Here is a 19,245-nt window from a genome sequence, read left to right as displayed (position 1 = left end):
GATGAGGTATTTTTTTTTTTTTAAATAAGGGACATAAGTAGTACAATGTTTAAGGTATGTGGCAGCTCGTAGGGGGCAAAGCTCTTACACCCCTTAGGAGCAGCTGCCCCTGCTGTCGAACTCTTATCAGTCAGGTAGCAGTCGTTCCCCTTCCCGAATTCCTCCTCAGTCACCTCGGAGGCATCATACTGTGATCACACTGGGCAATAGAGTTTGTTTTGTGTATACAGCTGTTTCCTGGCCGCCTTGAGGAGTATTATTTTGGTTGCAGCATTCAGATGTTTCTTTCTCCTTTGAGCTCTTTTCGACTGAACCACACCAACTGAACAACACAGACATAGCCCATCGCCTGTTGCAGGGTAGCCACTGAGTTCACGGGAAATCAAAGCACAAAGGCACCCACAGCCACATGAGTGCAAGAAAAACAAGTTTACTTTGCTGTGTTTTCAATCCTATTATGGTGGGTATCCACCTACAAATGGAACATTGCTTTCTGTAATAATTGACACAGGCGCTGTCTGAAGTGTCTCATAAAACAAATAGAAATGGTTTCTAGTAGGCACCCAAATAGTATTTCCTGTGAGATTCTTATTACCACACTAGGGAAGTAACAAATGCAAAGCGCATGATACCAGTTATATCTGAAGTTTTATTTGCCATTATTATTCTAATAGTTGTTATTTTTATGATTACTATTATTAGTAGTATTTACTTTAGTGAAATTTTTTTTCTTTTTATTTAACGATTCAGCTTTGATCTATAAATAAAAAATAGCACCAGCGTCATTTTGAATGTGCAAACATGCATGTGTGGCTACAAAAGAAGGCAGCTGGCTGCATCATACATAGGCTTCTTTTCTTATCAGTCATGCTACACAGCATTGGGGATGCTTCCAGCATGGCAAAAAAACAATGGATTCTGAAGGCAAGAACTACTTGCTTTGCCAATGCTTGTTTCTTTTGCTTTGAACACACCATGGAGCGTGTGTATGTCATTTCTTGCTCTCTCCCCTGAGTTTTGCTTCCCCCTTCACATCCCATGTACTCTTTGTGTTGCTCTTCTACGTCCAAAGTTCATCTGTTGCGCTCCTCACTCATTCCCACCCAGATTGGCTATTTTTTTATTTTTATTAAATCCTATACACCCACCTCCACTATTGTTCTTTAGTTTCTCTCTGCTCACCAATGCTCTTTGGTGACATGCACTTGTACCTCAACCCACCACTGTGCTTCTATTGTTCCCTCTGCCCCTCTCCCCATCCCATTTTTTAATAAAAAAAAAAACTTAGGAGGGGCAGTAGGTTTAATTTGCCATTGAGCTGTTCCTTCTTCTTAATGCTCTTTAGCACAACATGTGTGTATATATATATATATCAACAAGAGTCTGCACTGTAAGACCGAATTTGCCATGAATGTCTCAGATGCTCTTGTCCCAAGTTATATGTAGGGAGCACAATGCTGAAAGTCCACCTCCACATCCTACAACAGGGAATAGGGATGCCTTGGATGAGAATGCATGATAGTATTGCACTATTTAAGTTTGATGATTGTTTGTAATTTCTAATTTAATTTTGCATTGAAAGGTGATGTGAAAATAATGTCATTAGTATTCCAGTGATTTAGAGTATTTATTAATTAACAAATGTTTTAGGGCAAAGTAGTAGTACCGGGTGTAGCCTGGATATCTTCATCTTCCATGTCTATTGGTCAGGCGTGTGTCGGCAAGTCGTCATCTCGGTGAGACACCGCTGCCCAAAAAAATGAACTGAATTTGTGATTATGGCGGTTTTTGAGAGAGGCTGGTTAGTCGTCCGAAACGCTTCAAGCCTGTAATTATATTTACACCATGAACTGGGATGCTTGCATGATCTGGAGCGTGCCGGTGCTCGTCTGTTTTCTACAAGAGCCAACTCTTTGATGAATATGTATATACTGTCATCACACGCTTTCCCTCTTTGATTATTATTATTTTTTATTTTTTACTTACTTCATTTTAACTGCAGATGCTGAACAGCATCAGCCACTGGCATTGTTCTTCTGTTTTTTTATGCTGCTTAGTTTCAGAAAAAGCATTGGCAAAGCTAAGAGATCGGCTAATGTGTTTCAACGTTTAGGCCTACTGGCCTTATTGATGCTTGTTTAGCATGGGGGGTACACCCCCAGAAGCATTGTTAGTATGCCTACTTACACTGCCCCCATGACTAGTCTGGTAATCTGCTTAGATTAGGCTGCCTCTGCAGGACAGTGCTACAAGGGGATGCTGTGCTGCTTGACCTGAAGGTCTCCAGAGTCCAACAAACCATTTGTTTTAAAGGGCTTTGCCACCCAGCATGCCCATTACAGTCTACCAATAATATGCATGTTTACACTTGCAATGTACGTTTACTCACCTAAAAATACATTGCATTCTCCTAGTGATATGTAAAGGCCTCGCAGAACGTTTTATCTGGAGCCTTCAGCCCGCACGGTCTGTCTATAGAGGCACACAGACATTCTCTCCTTTGCACGCACTGTTTCCTAGTTGAAACAAGCCAGTGCTTGAACTCCTGATAAGAAACAGGAACGAAGGAAACCCTGCCACCTGTTTTAGAGGTCCTCACTAAATGTTGTGCAATATATAAAAGCGCCTAAAATAGTTAAGTTGCCATTGTAGTACAATGCTGATATGCAGCACATTTGACTGACACAAAATAGAATAAGTGATTGCTGCTAGTAGAACCACAACTCATACCATAGAGCAGTGGTTCCCAACCTGTGGTCATGGAACCACTGGGGTCTGCGAAGCCTCCTCAGGGGGTCCGCGACTGCTTAGAAAATTAAATAATATTAACAGATTAGGTCCCCACGTTTCAGTAATGACTCAGTGGAGGGGTCCCCAGATTCCAATAGTGATTCAGTGGGGGTCCCCTGGTTCCAGTAATGATAAAGTGGGGGTCCACAGAAGTCTAAAGGTTGGGAACCTCTGCCATATAGCATTGTTACTTCAAAACATTTTCTCATGGGCCAAATTGTACATCCTAGGTTGTGACCAAGGACCTCATCGATGCTGGCAGGGGAGGTATGGCAGAAAAAAAAATACATTGTGAAGGAGGGACGAGGTATATGTGTCCGGGAGCGCATTTTTGGAGATTTATTCCCAGCAGCCCTCGAAATTAGGGCACTGGTCTTTTTAACCTCGATCTTAACTAACCTTGCGTCTGTTGAGTGTGATTACTGTTATATACTTTATCCGCATTGCTTTCACTGTTCCACCTCCAGGGATTAGATTAACCACTCGCTGTTGTTATTTATGGAGAGTCGTGTGTACTGGAACGGTATTGTTAAGCAACACTATCTGACATGGATACTGCTTCGTAACCACCATCTGCCCCAGGGTCTCTAGTAAATGCAGCACAATCTCCTTGTACCTTTAATTGCTCACCTCCAAAGACATTGCTTAGAAACAGATTCTGTTAAGGTGATGAGTGCTTTAACAACATTGATTGGATTGTACCCCTCAATAAGCTGTCAGTTCACCACCACCCTAAGCCCACCATTAGATGTGGCCCCATGGGTAGATTTAGCTATAGCACTAGGGGACTAAATATCTGATCCTGGCGCTACCAAAATATATTGGCAACAAACACCCTTAGATAAAATCCGGGCATGAGCCCCAACGAAGTGGTATGATCCTTTGGAGGACTGTTCAATCCAATAAAAAGGAAAAAAGAGGTTAGATATAAATGTTGGTCTGGAGTTACAACCTCTCAGTAAAAAATAGGGAATGCTTCTTCTCGACTGGAAGAATGTTTGAAATTTTAGGGTAAATGCTATCCCAGAAAGGTCTCTTATAGCTCCCTTCTTTTTTGTTTTTTTGTTTTTTGCAGAACCTCCGAGTTCAGTGCATTGGAGGAACAGAATTCCACACCCGCTTTTCCACCATGTTCAAAGGCGCGCTGGCACAGAAATTCATATTTGTGGATGGAGATAAAGCTGCCTGTGGTTCCTACAGGTAGGCATAAAGAGCCACACTTGCTCTCTCTAACTGGCTGTCTCTCGCTGTCTCTCTTTTGCCCTCTCGCTAGATCATTCTCCTTCACTCTCATTTTCTTTTGTTTCCCGCTCCTTTTTTTCTGTGCTATAGGCATTCTCTCTCTGTCATTCTCGTTTTTCTTCTGCTTCTTCTTCTTTAGTTCCCTCATTGTCTCTGTTCCTGTCTCAGCCTGTCCTCAGCCTTTTCTTTCTAAGACCCTCTGCCTTTCTATATCTTTTTCCTGCCCTGTGTCTCTCTTTATGTTCTTCAAACTCTTTTTCTTTCTCTCTTCCCCTCATTGCATTGTTGTATCTGTTTTGTTTTCTTGCCTCTGCCTCTTTCTCTCACTGTCCTCGCCTCTGCTTGCCTTGAGCTATCTTGCTGTTTTTCACTTTCTAACTTTCTAATTCTCTGTCACCATCCCTCCCTTGTCTTTCTGAATGTCTTTTTCTCCCTTTCCCGTTCTTTCTTCTTCTTTCCCTCTCCTTCTTTCTTAACTTGACTCTCCCTGCTGTCTCCCCTTTTTTCTTTCTTTTTTCTTTATAATTTTCACGTCCACCTTTCTGTTTTAGTTTCTTACTGACTTCGTCTTAATGTTATGTGTGTAAATGTTTGTGCATGCAACAGAGAAAATGATAGTAACGGGGGCTGTTCAACTCAATAACCCCCTGAAGAAGGAATATTTTGCTTATAAGTTTAGCCATGTAAAGTGTCCGCAAATTTAATTTGAAATATTTAATGAAGATTAGTTAAAGGGGAAGAATTTACTGGGGTTTAAGTGGAATGTGTGGCAAAACTTATCTTCTGCACCAAGTCCTAAGCCCTAATGATACTTAACAAACAAGAGGTTGATGGACGGAATGCTTAAATTCCAGCAGGCAAAGGCCAGCAAAGAAGATATGTCGGCTCACTTAGCACACAGTGTGGGTTCTGAAGTTTGCCAACTTTACTCACCTTTGAAGACAAAGTATTCCTCATGTATAAATACAATGCAGGCACTAGTGATGTTCATTTTGAATAGCCTAGTATGGGTTTATAATATAAACAATAGCTGTATACGAATCACACCACTGCCAGGGAAATGAGAAAACAGCAGACAGGATCCAAAGAGAAAACTACCAGATGGAATAGAGAATGCAAAAATAAATTTACTTTTGGGTCGATATCTGTTGCAAGGCATATTGTGGCCTACCAGTGACATAGCGGGGCTTGGAGCCCGCCTATTCTTACCATTATAGTTGGCTTTTATAGTTACTCTCATTTGCCTGCTTTTTATTCGTGCCCAGCTTGTCAATCATGTATTTGTACCTCCCATGGATCGATGCCTCTTTACTAACTTTGTGACTGAAAGGCATCTCACCTTGCTATGCTTGCTTTTCAAGCACTACCTTTTTCTTTTGTGTGAAACACTCCATGAAAATGCGTGTTTTCCAGCTGTCTCCTTTGAGTAATTGTCTCCCTCTGCAGTCCATGTTGCTCTCTGCCTACTGACTGCTTTTTCCCGCCTTCCTCCAATTTTTCTGTGCAGATCCCTTCCACCCATCCACCATGTTGCTTTTTGCCGCGCCATCCACCGTGTTACGATCACATACACTTCAGCCCCCCGTTTCTTTCATGTACAAAGAAATTATATTTATTTGTTATCATTTAATCTGTCAGGATTATGTATGAGCAGACTTCCAGTTGAAATCATTTGTAAATGGAGACCCTTCTCTTTTGTCGCTGTTTTATATGTTATAAGCGGCAGAGGTGCAAGTGGCTGATATCATCGGCCATACCTGCAGTTGGGTAAAAAAGTTTGGCTAGAGAGAGGGAATTTAGACTGGCTGCACCACGTAATAGCCAAACAGCCCCTAACATGGCCGCCCCTCAACTCAACGTTTGAGGAAAGCATTGCATGCTCTAGTGTCTGGGAGTTCTCGGACAGTGGTCTGTTAGTCTGCCTATCGCTCATCCGATATTTGTTTTCGAGGTGCACTTCCTCTGAGTGTTACTATTTGTACAAGGGCAGGTGTGAGGAAAAGTGGGCATGGGGAGTGCAAGGGCTGTCGGTGCGTCAAGGCTGTATCCTGGCCCAGGACCCATCCAGAGACGTTCCAGATGAATAGCAGCCTGAGGACTGCCATAAGTCCCCTTCACGTTGGGTAGGCTAAATATTTCTATCAGTGGTGCATTTACTGGAATACTCTGGTGCGTGGGCAATACGAAAAGGAAATAGTCCACTTCAGCGGAGGTTTATGTGCCCAGTGGTGCTCTACTATCCAGTAGCATTTATTGATTTACAAGTTGCTAGTAGTGCATTATTTTTGGGCACAGGCAATAACGTCACAAGGATAAGTCTACAATGTAATGTATACATTTTAACCTACAAAGTTAAAGTTAGCAAAGAAACTTTTGAACACTTCATTTCCTTTTAAGTTACCAATGCAACTCAGGTAGGAACTGGAATCAAGTGCCCATGCCATTTTGGATATTCATGCATGTGTAGCTTTTGTGCCTACAAAATGGAATAGGACCGCAAAGGCTTTTCTTTCCAAGTTATGCATGGTGCGCAGTGTTTGAATTGGGTTTCTGGTTGGCAGAGCTATGCACCCTGTCCAAGCAGGAACAACAGGCCTAGTCAGTGTAAGCGAGATACGCAATCCAGTTCATACCTTTCAAATTATGCATGTTTTAAAAAGGGTAACACAGTGCTTAACACGATTGTCTTTTGTAGGTTAAAAGTCACAGATCCAAGCAGCGGATCAATACATCGGTTTCCACAGAGCTCCTACATGGGTCAGGGCTCAAAATGCACAAGCAATTAACAATGGGTATAGGGTCACTCAGTCTGATGTCATTTTGGAATTAAAAGACATCCGCGAGGGAGTGCAGGTCGACCACAAGCACCCACACAGGCCACTCTGCACACACAGTACCTTTCCTTGGGAGCTGTGATGTTGAGGGAATGAGGTGTCAGCCATACTCCACGCTGGCAAGAAAGTAGGCCATTAGCAATCCCCGTCGTCACCGAACCCCAGAGGGGTGGAGACATTACGGCTCCGTGTCCTCAGTGAACCATTTAGGGGAAGGGGCTTAGATGCAGCATTGCAGGCAAGTCCAAGGATTGCCAAGGCAATGTGTCCTCAAACCCCGTAGGGGGAGGAGTTGAAGTGCAGCCTCATAGGCGAGGCCTTGTGTTGTCAAGGCAACTCATTGCAGACGGGCCACGAGATGTGCTGGAGTGTCTGCCCCAGGTACTGCGGCGTCTTGTGCTGAAGCAGGGCGCACAGGCTTTACCTGAGTAAAGCGCTCGATCTTTGTCCATGCAGATAGATTGGGCCGTACTGAATGGTCTTCCCATGGCTCTGTGGCATCTTTGGCAGAAGCAGGTGCTCAGCATTTACCAAGTAAAGTGCTCTTTCTTTTTACAAGGCACGCTGGCGATCAGTCATCTTTGATTGTCGTCAAAGGTACAGCTGCAGGACTTGCGAGTGGCAGAGTTCCAAGGCAGCGGCAAACAGGTGAAATATTTGATGGCCCTGAGAACAGGTCGCAAGTCTTTGGAATTACTTAGAATCTCAAGTACGTTCAGCCCTCCTCACTACAAGAGGCAGCAGTCTAGCACATCAGAACAAGTTTCAAAGTGGCAGTCCCTCCTAGCAGCACAGCAATCATCAGGCAGCAGGCCAACACAGCAAAGCAGTTAGCAAAGTGGCAGTCCCTCCTGAAAGCACAGCTCCTCTTCTTGGCAGAGTCTCCTCAGGACCCAAAAGTGAACAGAGTACACAGTGTCAGAGGCCAAGTACTTATACCCATTTTAGTCCTTGAAATAGGTTAACTTCAAAGAGACCTTTCAACTTCACAAGGTCCCTCTTCTTCCTTCCCTATCTTCATATGCAATACAGGGGAGTATGCAGCTCTTTTTGTGGGGATAGGCACAGCCCTGTTCAGGTGCAAGTGTCAGCGCCTCTCTCTGACTCTAGCTCAGGGAGACCCATCAGCCTGTTGTTGGGCCATCAAGATATGCGTGGCACATCTCAGCTGCCTTTGTGTGTGACTGTTTAGAGTGAATACACAAAGCCCACTGTCGCCCCACCCAAATGTGTATTCAGGGTCAGGCAGAGGCACAAAATGGTTAATGTAAGAAAATGCCAACTTTCTAAAAGGGGCTTTATCAGACTTGAAGTTTAAAATCTGACTTCTCCATAAGTTTAAATTGTGAGTCCATAGACACGAAACTCCAAATTTCTGTGTGCTCCCAATTGGAAATTGCACTAAAAGATGTTTAAGGCAATCCCAACTTTAACCTATGGGAGAGATGGGCAAGGCGTAGTGAAAAAAGAATTTAAGAGTCTTCCACTACCAGAACTTGTAAAACCTAAAAGTATATGTCCTACTTTTTAAATACACTGCACTCTGACCACGGGGCTACCTAGTGCCTACCTTAGGGGGCCTTACATGTAATAAAAAGGGAGGTTTGGGCCTGGCAAGTAGGTAACTTGCCAGGTCGAAATGGCAGGTTAAAGCTTTGCCCACAGGCTCTGCAATGGCAGGCCTGAGCCATGTTTAAAGGACTACTGAGTGGGTGGCACAATCAGTGCTGCAAGCACACTAGTAGCATTTAATTTACAGCCCCTGGGCAAATATAGTGCACTTTACTGGGGGCTTATGAGTGAATTAAATATGCCAATTGTGGAGAAGCCAATGTTACCATGGTTTAGAGTACAGAACAGATGCAATTTAGCCCTAGTCATCAGTGGTAAAATGCCCAAAGTCCTTAAGCCAACAAAAAAGAGGTCAGAAAAAGAGGAGGAAATCAAAACGTTTGGGGATGACCGTGCAGAAATGGCCAGGTCCAACACACATCATCAAGGATGTTGTACAGTGTAGCTAAATACCATTCTTATAGCAAATAGGTCACAAAAGTAAGACCTGTTGGCTTTGCTAGTGCTCGCTATACCTTGTCTTTTGTCTTGCTGTACTCAGATCAGTGTTGATGCCCACCTTTGGCACCTTGAAGTTGCATTTGGTAGAGGTTAGTACTGAACAAGTTAGGTAAACAATTAAAACAAGTATAGTGCCTAAAAACCAACATACCCAGACGTAATATGTGTCCAAACATTATACTTTCATCTCCTTTTTAAATATGTAGTGGGATATTTTGGATCCATTCACTGTTGTTATGGCATTGGGCCAACCATACAGGAACAGAGACTCACAAATGTTTGGAATGCACATACTGGCACAACTGAAGACAGTTTGATCTTAAACCTAGGATGCCCTTGGGCGTGGGATCCTGAGTCCTGAAAAAATAGACATGTAAGTTTAATTACGAGGCGGGGGAGATTCCGACTCCTGTTGCAAACAGGAGTTTATGTAGGCATTGGAATTCAGATTAATATTGTAATTAACTCACCCCATGAAATTGTCCCTGTCAGATTTCCAGGCCATGCAGAATTTATCGCAGGAATTACTGAATCCTCCTTGCTTTGGTCAATGCGTGCTTAAAATATTGTGGGAGCGGTGCTCGCTCCCTTGTTGTACTGTCTCGAGCATACACTTTTATTACACACTGCACCAGGTGAAGTTGGGTTTTAAAATAGTCCATGTTACAATATTTTAACCTAAAACAATTATTCGGAAATGCCCTCATAGTGCCCCCCTCTATCATGAGATGTGTGAGGGTAATCTAAAAATAGTCTCCGTGAAATGTAAAAGAAATGTGAACGCTTGTGTTAAGCCCCACCAGGACTTGTGAGGCTGGCTTCACTGCTGTTAATCTGCTACCCAGCTATTGGCCTTCTGTTGTATTCTGGCAGAAAACATGGAGTAAGAGGATCGGCATCCAGAAGTATATATCTCTGGAAACACTAGCAGCAACCAGTCTTCAGTGTGAGTGGAGTGCATTGCTCCTGAGCTTGTAGTTTTAACCAGTCTTCAGTGTGAGCGGAGTGCATTGCACCCGATCTTGTATTTTTAAGCTGTCTTCAGTGTGAGCGCAGTGCATTGCTCCTGAGCTTGTAGTTTTAACCTGTCTTCAGTGTGAGCGCAGTGCATTGCACCCGATCTTGTAGTTTTAACCTGTCTTCATTGTGAGCGCAGTGCATTGCACCCGATCTTGTAGTTTTAATCTGTCTGCTGTGTGAGCGCAGTGCATTGTACCCGATCTTGTAGTTTTAACCTGTCTTCAGTTGTGAGCGCAGTGCATTGCTCCCAAGCTTGTAGTTTTAATCTGTCTGCAGTGTGAGTGCAGTGCATTGCACCCGATCTTGTAGTTTTAATCTGTCTGCAGTGTGAGCGCAGTGCATTGCTCCCAAGCTTGTAGTTTTAACCAGTCTTCATTGTGAGCGCAGTGCATTGCTCCCAAGCTTGTAGTTTTAACCTGTCTTCAGTGTGAGCGCAGTGCATTGCACCCGATCTTGTAGTTTTAACCTGTCTTCAGTATGAGCGCAGTGCATTGCACCCGAGCTTGTAGTTTTAACCTGTCTTCAGTGTGAACGCAGTGCATTGCACCCGAGCTTGTAGTTTTAACCTGTCTTCAGTGTGAGCGCAGTGCATTGCACCCGAGCTTGTAGTTTTAACCTGTCTGCAGTGTGAGCGCAGTGCATTGCACCCGAGTTTGTAGTTTTAACCTGTCTGCAGTGTGAGCGCAGTGCATTGCTCCCGAGTTTGTAGTTTTAAACTGTCTGCAGTGTAAGCGCAGTGCATTGCTCCCGATCTTGTAGTTTTAAGCTGTCTGCAGTGTGAGCGCAGTGCATTGCTCCCGAGCTTGTAGTATTAACCTGTCTTCAGTGTGAGCGCAGTGCATTGCACCCGAGCTTGTAGTTTTAACCTGTCTTCAGTGTGAGCGCAGTGCATTGCACCCGAGCTTGTAGTTTTAACCTGTCTGCAGTGCATTGCACCTGAGTTTGTAGTTTTAACCTATCTTCAGTGTGAGCGCAGTGCATTGCTCCCGAGCATGTAGTATTAATCTGTCTGCAGTGTGAGCGCAGTGCATTGCACCCGATCTTGTAGTTTTAATCTGTCTTCAGTGTGAGTGCAGTGCATTGCACCCGATCTTGTAGTTTTAATCTGTCTGCTGTGTGAGGGCAGTGCATTGCACCCGATCTTGTATTTTTAACCTGTCTTCAGTGTGAGCGCAGTGCATTGCTCCCAAGCTTGTAGTTTTAACGTGTCTTCAGTGTGAGCGCAGTGCATTGCTCCTGATCTTGTAGTTTTAACCAATCTTCAGTGTGAGCGCAGTGCATTGCTCCCAAGCTTGTAGTTTTAACCAGTCTTCATTGTGAGCGCAGTGCATTGCTCCCAAGCTTGTAGTTTTAACCTGTCTTCAGTGTGAGCGCAGTGCATTGCACCCGATCTTGTAGTTTTAATCTGTCTGCTGTGTGAGCGCAGTGCATTGTACCCGATCTTGTAGTTTTAACCTGTCTTCAGTTGTGAGCGCAGTGCATTGCTCCCAAGCTTGTAGTTTTAATCTGTCTGCAGTGTGAGTGCAGTGCATTGCACCCGATCTTGTAGTTTTAATCTGTCTGCAGTGTGAGCGCAGTGCATTGCACCCAAGCTTGTAGTTTTAACCTTATTGCAGTGTGAGCGCAGTGCATTGCTCCCAAACTTGTAGTTTTAACCTGTCTTCAGTGTGAGCACAGTGCATTGCTCCCGAGCTTGTAGTATTAATCTGTCTGCTGTGTGAGCTCAGTGCATTGCACAAGATCTTGTAGTTTTAATCTGTCTGCAGTGTGAGCGCAGTGCATTGCTCCCGAGCTTGTAGTTTTAAACTGTCTGCAGTGTGAGCGCAGTGCATTGCTCCCGAGCTTGTAGTTTTAATCTGTCTGCGGTGTGAGCGCAGTGCATTGCTCCCGAGCTTGTAGTTTTAACCAGTCTTCAGTGTGAGCGCAGTGCATTTCTCCCGAGCTTGTTGTGTTAATCTGTCTGCAGAGGAGCACAGTGCATTGCTCCCGAGCTTGTAGTTCTAACCTGTCTTCAGTGCGAGCGCAGTGCATTGCACCCGAGCTTGTAGTTTTAAACTGTCTGCAGTGTAAGCTCAGTGCACTGCACCCGAGGTTGTAGTTTACATGCCTTAGGCACCGGTTTTGGATATTTTAGCCTTTAGGTCAAGGGTAGCCAGCAGTGATGCACAACGAGAGTGGTAGCAGATTTTCCTGTTATCTACATGGGATACTTTTACTTGAAAATACTATAAATCGAAATAATTTGAATAGTCGTTAGTTATCCTGAATAGCTGCCATGGATATGGACTGAAACTGGGCAACCTTGCTTTTGGTGGATGTGTTAAATAAGTATGTTGAGTGTTAGTGTTTTGATGCATCAATTTGTCCAAGATCAAAGGGTATGTCAGGTGTCCGGAACTTCAGTTAGTAAATCCCTGACTGTAAGGCCAGCTATTTAACAGATCACACATCATGCCAACGGATCGTTTTAGTCCGAAATCAAATGTGTTTCTCTGACCCAGACATGAATTAAGCCTTCCAAAACCAGGTTAAAGTTTTGACAGGAGATTGGTAGTTCTCCAAAACTCGGGTGTTTCTTAGCTAAAACTGAGCATGCAATAGCTCAGACAGCTTATTTGGGATGTTAACTCAAAAGGGCATCAGAGCAAAGCTTCAAAAATGGCTCCCCCAGAGGCTGTTTATGAAAGTAGACACCACAGCGGGTGCGTGCTTTGAGGGCCTGCTGCCTGGGAACATCCGTGCTTCTGGAAACAAGCTGCTTACAAATGAGGCCATCTTCAGACGCATGTGGGACGCAGATGGGCACCTGCAAACGCACCCATACATGCATACACGTGCACTTCCAGAAACAAATATTCAAATGTACACATACAAATTCATCATCATTGAAATCTAAAGGTTTGTTGAAATGAATTGAAAAAGCCACCATGTGCTGATTTTATGCAATTGTCTCCTTATAACAGTTCCTTGTTTGTTTTTCAGTTTCACATGGTCTGCATCAAGAACTGACCGAAACGTCCTTACTGTCCTTACCGGGCAAGTGGTGGAGACCTTTGATAAGCAATTCCAGGAGCTGTACCTCATGTCCAAATCTGTCAGCTTGAAGAGTGTCAGCGTAGAACCGGAACCAGAACCAGAGCCGATCGCTCAGCCTCCACCTGTGCCCACTAACGTCGCAAAGAAAATAGTGAATCCAAAATATGCTCTTGTGAAAGCAAAAGGGTCAGATGATCTTGGCACAGGCTCATCGGGTAATCAGAGTGGGTCAAAAGAAGGGCTGAAACTGAAAGGCAAAGCCAAGGAACCACGACCAGAAGTCAAGGAGCCCTACATGTACCAGGCTCTGCAGAATATGGAAAAAGCCAACATGTTTAACTATTTGCCCACTTGGGTTGAGCCTGAACCAGAGCCTGGAAGTGAGGTCTTGGGCTACATCAACATCATTGACCCCAACATAAAGAACCCTCAGCTCTCACAAATGAATAGGATCAAAATCTGTGACACATCACATGCAACTGCTCAACACATGCAGATGAGGGAACCGGAAGCTAGGCAGAAAGAACAGCAACAGGCTTCTCGAGACCAGAGGGCTGAGGTAGGACCAAAACTTGTGGCAGAGGTAGACTCACTCCAGCGTCCTGTGCTGCAGGACCCCGTCTCAGTCCCTGTACCCAAGGAGAAAGCTGTTCAGGAGCCTGTTGCAGGAAAAGAAGAGGTTCCACAGTCTGTAGACAATACGGAGAGTACAGAAATCCTAGAAGTAAAAACTCCAGAAACACCTGTGGGGGCCTTTGCACTTCTGGCTGGTAGTCAACATCTTGTGTTCTCAGAAAATGAAGACAAAAGTAGACAAGATTCCACACAGGAAGCGCCTCGACCAGTCCCAAAACCTAGGACAGTTCCTGTAAAGGACTTCATCATCAAAAACAATGAACTCAATCATGGATTAATGAAAAGAACACATGAGCAGACTAATCTCACTTCTTCCCGAGAAGATCCACCCAGAAGCTACAAGGAAGTTGGCACGCCTAATGGAACACACCAGTTGTCCCATCATAGTCGAGCTACCCAAAACGGTGTAGTGAATGATGACGATGATGAAGAATATGTCTCTCTCAGTGATCCAGAGAGCTCTTCTGATGGATCCACCCATGCCAACCACTGTCCCTCAAACACTTCATCCAACTCAGATGTTTTTAGTGAGCTACAAGGCTGTTACAATAGCAGGCGTGTCCAAAGAAGCAACTCGGAATTCATACCAAATGGGGAGCATGTCCATCTCCATCGACAGTTAAGCGATGGACACATCAGCAGGTCTTTTGTAAGCCCCCTGAAGAACTCCCAGTCCGTGTTGGACTTACGAAAAGACGAGAACGGTCGACAAAGGAATAAGGCTTTAGAGGAGGAGATCAGGCGAGCTCTGAATAGTAGCCATATACGAAATGCTGCTACACAAGGAAACGTTCAGGTAAGCTATCATTATGGTGATTACAGGAGGAGCCTCTTAAGACAGGTAGGATGGTGGCGGCCGCACCACCCGGCTAAGTGAACATCCCTAATAAACATCAGCCCTTAAGTGCAGTGCATCCTTAGATGCTGAGATCAGCGCCTTTTATCATGAGTGCCAAGGCGATCCCCACTAACTGCTTTAAAGTGCTTTCACTCGAGGTTCCACCCTGGGCTTGCCTCCATGTCATTATCTGATCCAGGTCTCCATGCTGACAACTTAATCCTTTCAAAACTGAAGGCATCAGCGCTATTAGTCGGCAGGCTTTGCATTCACATCCAGCAACTCATTCCGAGCAATGCAGTAAGAGTACATTTTGATGTCAGCATTTTGTGCGACAATTTTAAACTTAGTGCTAATTGTGTTTTGTGCACATTGTGCTCTCTCACATTGTCACAAGCGTGTTTTCCTCCAGGTAGTACCTGGAGGAAATTGTATGGGGGAAATAGGCAGTAAAGGGAGATTGCTGTGCACAAATATGTTGCAAACACTGGGTTTGCAATTTATTCCCCATTACACCGCATTAAAGTTAGACTCAAGCGCAAACAGCAATCTGAAATTGAACACAATGGTATTTTACAAACCAGCTTTAGCTCCCGGCTCAACCTCACACTTACAATGTGGCTGTAGCTTTCGGAGCTGCTCAAACCATGTATAACAGTAAAGGTTTCCCAAAAATCATCATATTCTAAAATGATCGTCAGAATGTTTTTCAGGGTTCATTACTTCTCTTCTTACATTGTCCTAAACAGCCCCCACTGAATTACGTCACATTCATTTCTTCATAATATTTATATTTACCATAAATCCATCAATCCCGAACTAAAAAACACATTTTAAAGACATTCTTTGCACAAGCCGGATGCACAATCTGCGGGGGGGGGGCTGTAAAATATATATGCAGATACTGGCAAACCAGGAATAACAGTTCCCACAATTGTAGACCTGAGAAAGCAAACTAGATCTCCATAAGCTGTGCATTGTGACATAACCCTGTGCCGGTGAAGAGGACTTTTACTCAAAAGAGCATTCGGATCACATTTGGCTGTGAATTGCACCTTCTCCAAATCCTCGTGCAGTGCAAAAAGAATAAAATCTGTGATATTTATATATGGAAATTATATAAAAGGGAACTCAGCTGGTAAGCAATAGAGAGATGTACATTATGGAGGATGTTAGGGGATGATATTGCATTAATTGGTTATTTAAACTAAGGTGCACATGAAGTTGGGATTCACAACTTTTCCTTTAGAATTACTTTATATTTAACATATTTGTTTTCACACATTTACATTTTAGGTACAGGGAAATTCAGTCAGTTGGGAGGCGCAGATCCAAATCCCAGTTCCAAAGGCATCAGTCTCCTCACTACAACATGTGATCTGTTATATAAACCTCTACAGGATTCCATGGCATATAGGATTTTCACCATTTTGTTTGTCTTGATTTCCGTGGTCTGTGACAATTTAAAACAAAAGCTCAACAAATTCCTTTTGCAGAGAAAACACAGATCGCGCCTTCTCTTACTGGACGCCTCCCCTTATGGTAGGGTCATTTCTTTGCCGAATATTCAACCCTATTTCTAGAACTGTACATGTACCTGCAGCTGTGAAGTCAGTGGCAAAACCAAATAAACACAATGTATCCTTTTTACGGATAAAGAAGCGTAAGCATTGAGGGAGCTTCTGCCAGTAGTCTGCAGCGGAGCAGTTCTACCCACCGACTGATTTGACTCGATGACCCATCAGTAAAACTCTTCCACCTTTGGTGCTGCTCTAGGCAAGCCTTACCTGGGTACAGTGCTCGGCTAATCATCCCGGGCATGATGATGAAAATCATGGGCAGCATCTTCAAGTAGCTGGCCAGGATGGAACCGGCCTTGGCATGGCTGAGGTTCTTGGCCGACAGTGATCTTTGAACAATGACCTGAAAGACAGAGAAAGAGAGAGACCCATAAGTCATTTATGCCGTGATCGGCCACGATGAAATCTCAGTCGAGGAAGCGACTGCCAAATCTATGACCTGCATTAACTATAGATTCCCTGCATTAGTTCATCCACCCAGACAATTTCTGCAGGAAGGCAAAAAGAGAGCGATCAGTAAACCTAAAGTCATTCCATCTATTCATTTATTGAGGAGTTTGTTTTGGGGCAATAATGTCTCCATCCAATCGCTTCAGAGCACTGGGTCTACTACAGAATTCCAGGAGCTGGTGCCAGCACTGTGGCTTCAGGCTGCAAATACATTTGTGAGTTATTAGAGGAGTGGTTTGTTATCACCCCTTTGGGAGGGCATGTGTTTGAGACTCATTTGAACTGGATAGCCCTCTATGCCCCTGGTTCATTGTAACCGTGAGCAAATCACACAATGCTTGCTTCGTCTACCCTTAATGAAATGTGGTAGATCTATTGGCAGCTTAAACTCTCAGACGATTCAAGTAGCAGAATGTATGTAGTTATTATTTTCTTGCCCAGTTTTATTAAAAAGTGCATCAGTCTAGAGACAAGGTGCCTCCTTCCAACAGGACTATTTGGGCTCCAATGGAGCAGCCACAAACAGAATGGGCTATCGAAGCAGAACTGCACCCACGTCCTCTCGGTGCTCCATTTGCAAGTAGACTTTTGTTTTCCCCTCTAAGAACCGTGAGGAAAGCTTGTGCAATGCCTGGTCTATGGAAGCTTGTCAGGTTGAGTTTACCCATGTGGCTTGTGTCTGTTACTGGTTTATATTGACTAGTCGTGTAGCCTTGACCACAAACTAGCGGCTTTTAAAGAGTGGGCCCTGGGATTTAAATATATATATATTTCTTTTAAATTATTTATACTTAACTCAAATGCATGCTCTAAAGCATGGATGGCTCAAGTGGTGTGGCTGGGCGAGGATCTCTAGACCTGCAGATTATATATTGCCCAACCTGCTCAGGTATCTTAACTATAACCCTGTGCCAACAATGTTTCCCAATAGATGTTCTGCCTTATTCTGTCATGTCTAACACACACGAGGTAGAAACAGACAGCAGGTAAGAGGCCCTGGGCCATGTGTGGCACATTCAACCAATTCTGATGGCATACCTAACAACACTTTGCATGTTAGGATTTTTGAGCTTCAACTTACTGTGTTAAAGGTGTAACTACAAGTCCTAGTGCCCTTGACTGAAGATTGAAAAATACGTGTTGGACATTCATCCAGCGAGATGTGTTGAATCTAATGAATGAGACGTGTTAAAAACACATTGAGTCGGTGTCATAACCAGGTGTGCGTGCTTCTTTCTGGAGGTTTGGTACGTGCCTATTGCTGTTTTTTCTCTCTGCAAGTCCTGTTTGCTGATGAGGTGTGGTGAAAATGCACAAGTCTTTCCCTCCTTGATCAAAGAAAATCATGTTTCAGTTACAAAGGCTTGCAGGCTCAGGCCGGTGTACATTCTTGTGCAAATTATTCAAGGAAGAAGGTGGAGCACCATCTTCAAATAATAAAACTGAAATAAATCAGGAGCGCCAAGACCTGGAATGCATTAGTCGATTGCACAGGTAGTGCCATTCGGATATAGGGGGCCAAATTACCCAGGTGACCAAAGCCCCAACAGTTGCATCATTTTACTAAAGCAACAGGGATAGCAGAAATTCCATTATATTTCAGTTGACCCTCCCAAAAGGCAATGCATGTAGTGAAGTCACGAGTTGTGACCCAAATAGCAAATCAAAATTCTGTGTTGCAAACTTGAGTCTGCATTATGTTTATAAAGAGTGTTTTTTTCCAGCGGTACTTTATTGAAAGTTACTGCAATCAAAACAAGGTCCAGTGCGCATGACTTCAATAAAGAGTGTTTTTTTACAAAAGCTTCAGACTACACATCGAGGACACAGAAGCACCAACAATCGCTCTCTAACACACACGGAAGGCAAAAGAAACCAGATGGACATATTTCAATATATTTTCCCGTGACGACCAGCCAAGATTGCAGAACTTGCTGACAGCCACATGCTAAGAGGATAACTTAATATCAACATACTTGGCGAAGTATCATCGGTCAGACTGCAAAACCACTTGCAAGTTCATCAATGTCTTCCTCACTCAAGACATCTTCCCAGGCTTTGTCACAACACCACAGATTCTACTTATGCTGATGAGCCAAAGCATGAATACTGAAGACAGGCGCATCACCCATCTACGATTTGTGGAGACCATCAAAAAAACACTGTTGCTCTCGATGCTCATGTAAAGCTCAAGAGAAAGCTTATTAAGTAACTCTGCTATTCTGCTGCTCCTGCAACCAAAAGAAACAGGCGGCTGCATACGGTGAGGTGGCGTGTGTGGGACCCAACTGATTTGGGGCTCTCAATGCACGACATGGTTGGACCACACTTCAGAATGTAGAACAACAATGACAAGTATATGAAGGGTCCTTCTTCAATTTGTGTTTAAGTCCAACAGCCTCTGATTCCTCCTCAAAGGGTGGAAGGAGGGTACAGGCAGCAAAACTCCCCTGGCACTCTCAGCATCCTCAGGTCATTTGCAAAGTATTTTGGCGCAACTACATACCATTAATTTGAGATCTGCTCAATAAGTAGGCTCCAGGGGAGCAGGATCGAGATCTCCTCTACGACCGGAATAAAAATAGTGTAAGAAGAAGGGAAGATGCAATTCCTTAGCCTGCTACATTACACGTTTTAAATTAATTTAGTGCATATTGTAGTAAACATTGCTTAGCATCTGTCTTTGTGCTCCTGTAACAAAGTTTTAATAACGCAATCTCTTTGAGTGATATTAGTTTACATACTA

The 19,245-nt window shown here is 43.9% G+C and overlaps 2 protein-coding genes across 4 annotated transcripts in view; one reads left to right on the top strand and one right to left on the bottom strand.

The window, feature by feature from the left end:
• SLC5A10 (solute carrier family 5 member 10) overlaps positions 1 to 19,245 on the bottom strand; it is a 546,087-nt gene that overhangs the window by 317,255 nt on the left and 209,587 nt on the right. For all 3 annotated transcript variants that reach the window (XM_069210113.1, XM_069210111.1, XM_069210112.1), the window contains exon 9: positions 16,257 to 16,392. In XM_069210113.1, coding sequence (XP_069066214.1) covers positions 16,257 to 16,392 — 136 coding nt within the window. The remainder of the gene's footprint in view (positions 1 to 16,256; positions 16,393 to 19,245) is intronic.
• The window catches only part of FAM83G (family with sequence similarity 83 member G), a 117,478-nt gene that overhangs the window by 86,253 nt on the left and 11,980 nt on the right, over positions 1 to 19,245 (top strand). The window contains exons 3-4 of the mRNA XM_069210110.1: positions 3,866 to 3,990; positions 12,942 to 14,427. Coding sequence (XP_069066211.1) covers positions 3,866 to 3,990; positions 12,942 to 14,427 — 1,611 coding nt within the window. The remainder of the gene's footprint in view (positions 1 to 3,865; positions 3,991 to 12,941; positions 14,428 to 19,245) is intronic.

This window comes from Pleurodeles waltl, chromosome 10 (genome assembly GCF_031143425.1).
Source record: "Pleurodeles waltl isolate 20211129_DDA chromosome 10, aPleWal1.hap1.20221129, whole genome shotgun sequence".
Lineage (NCBI taxonomy): Eukaryota > Metazoa > Chordata > Amphibia > Caudata > Salamandridae > Pleurodeles > Pleurodeles waltl.
Note: the sequence above shows the minus strand (reverse complement) of the source record. Positions and strands in the feature narration are given on the sequence as shown.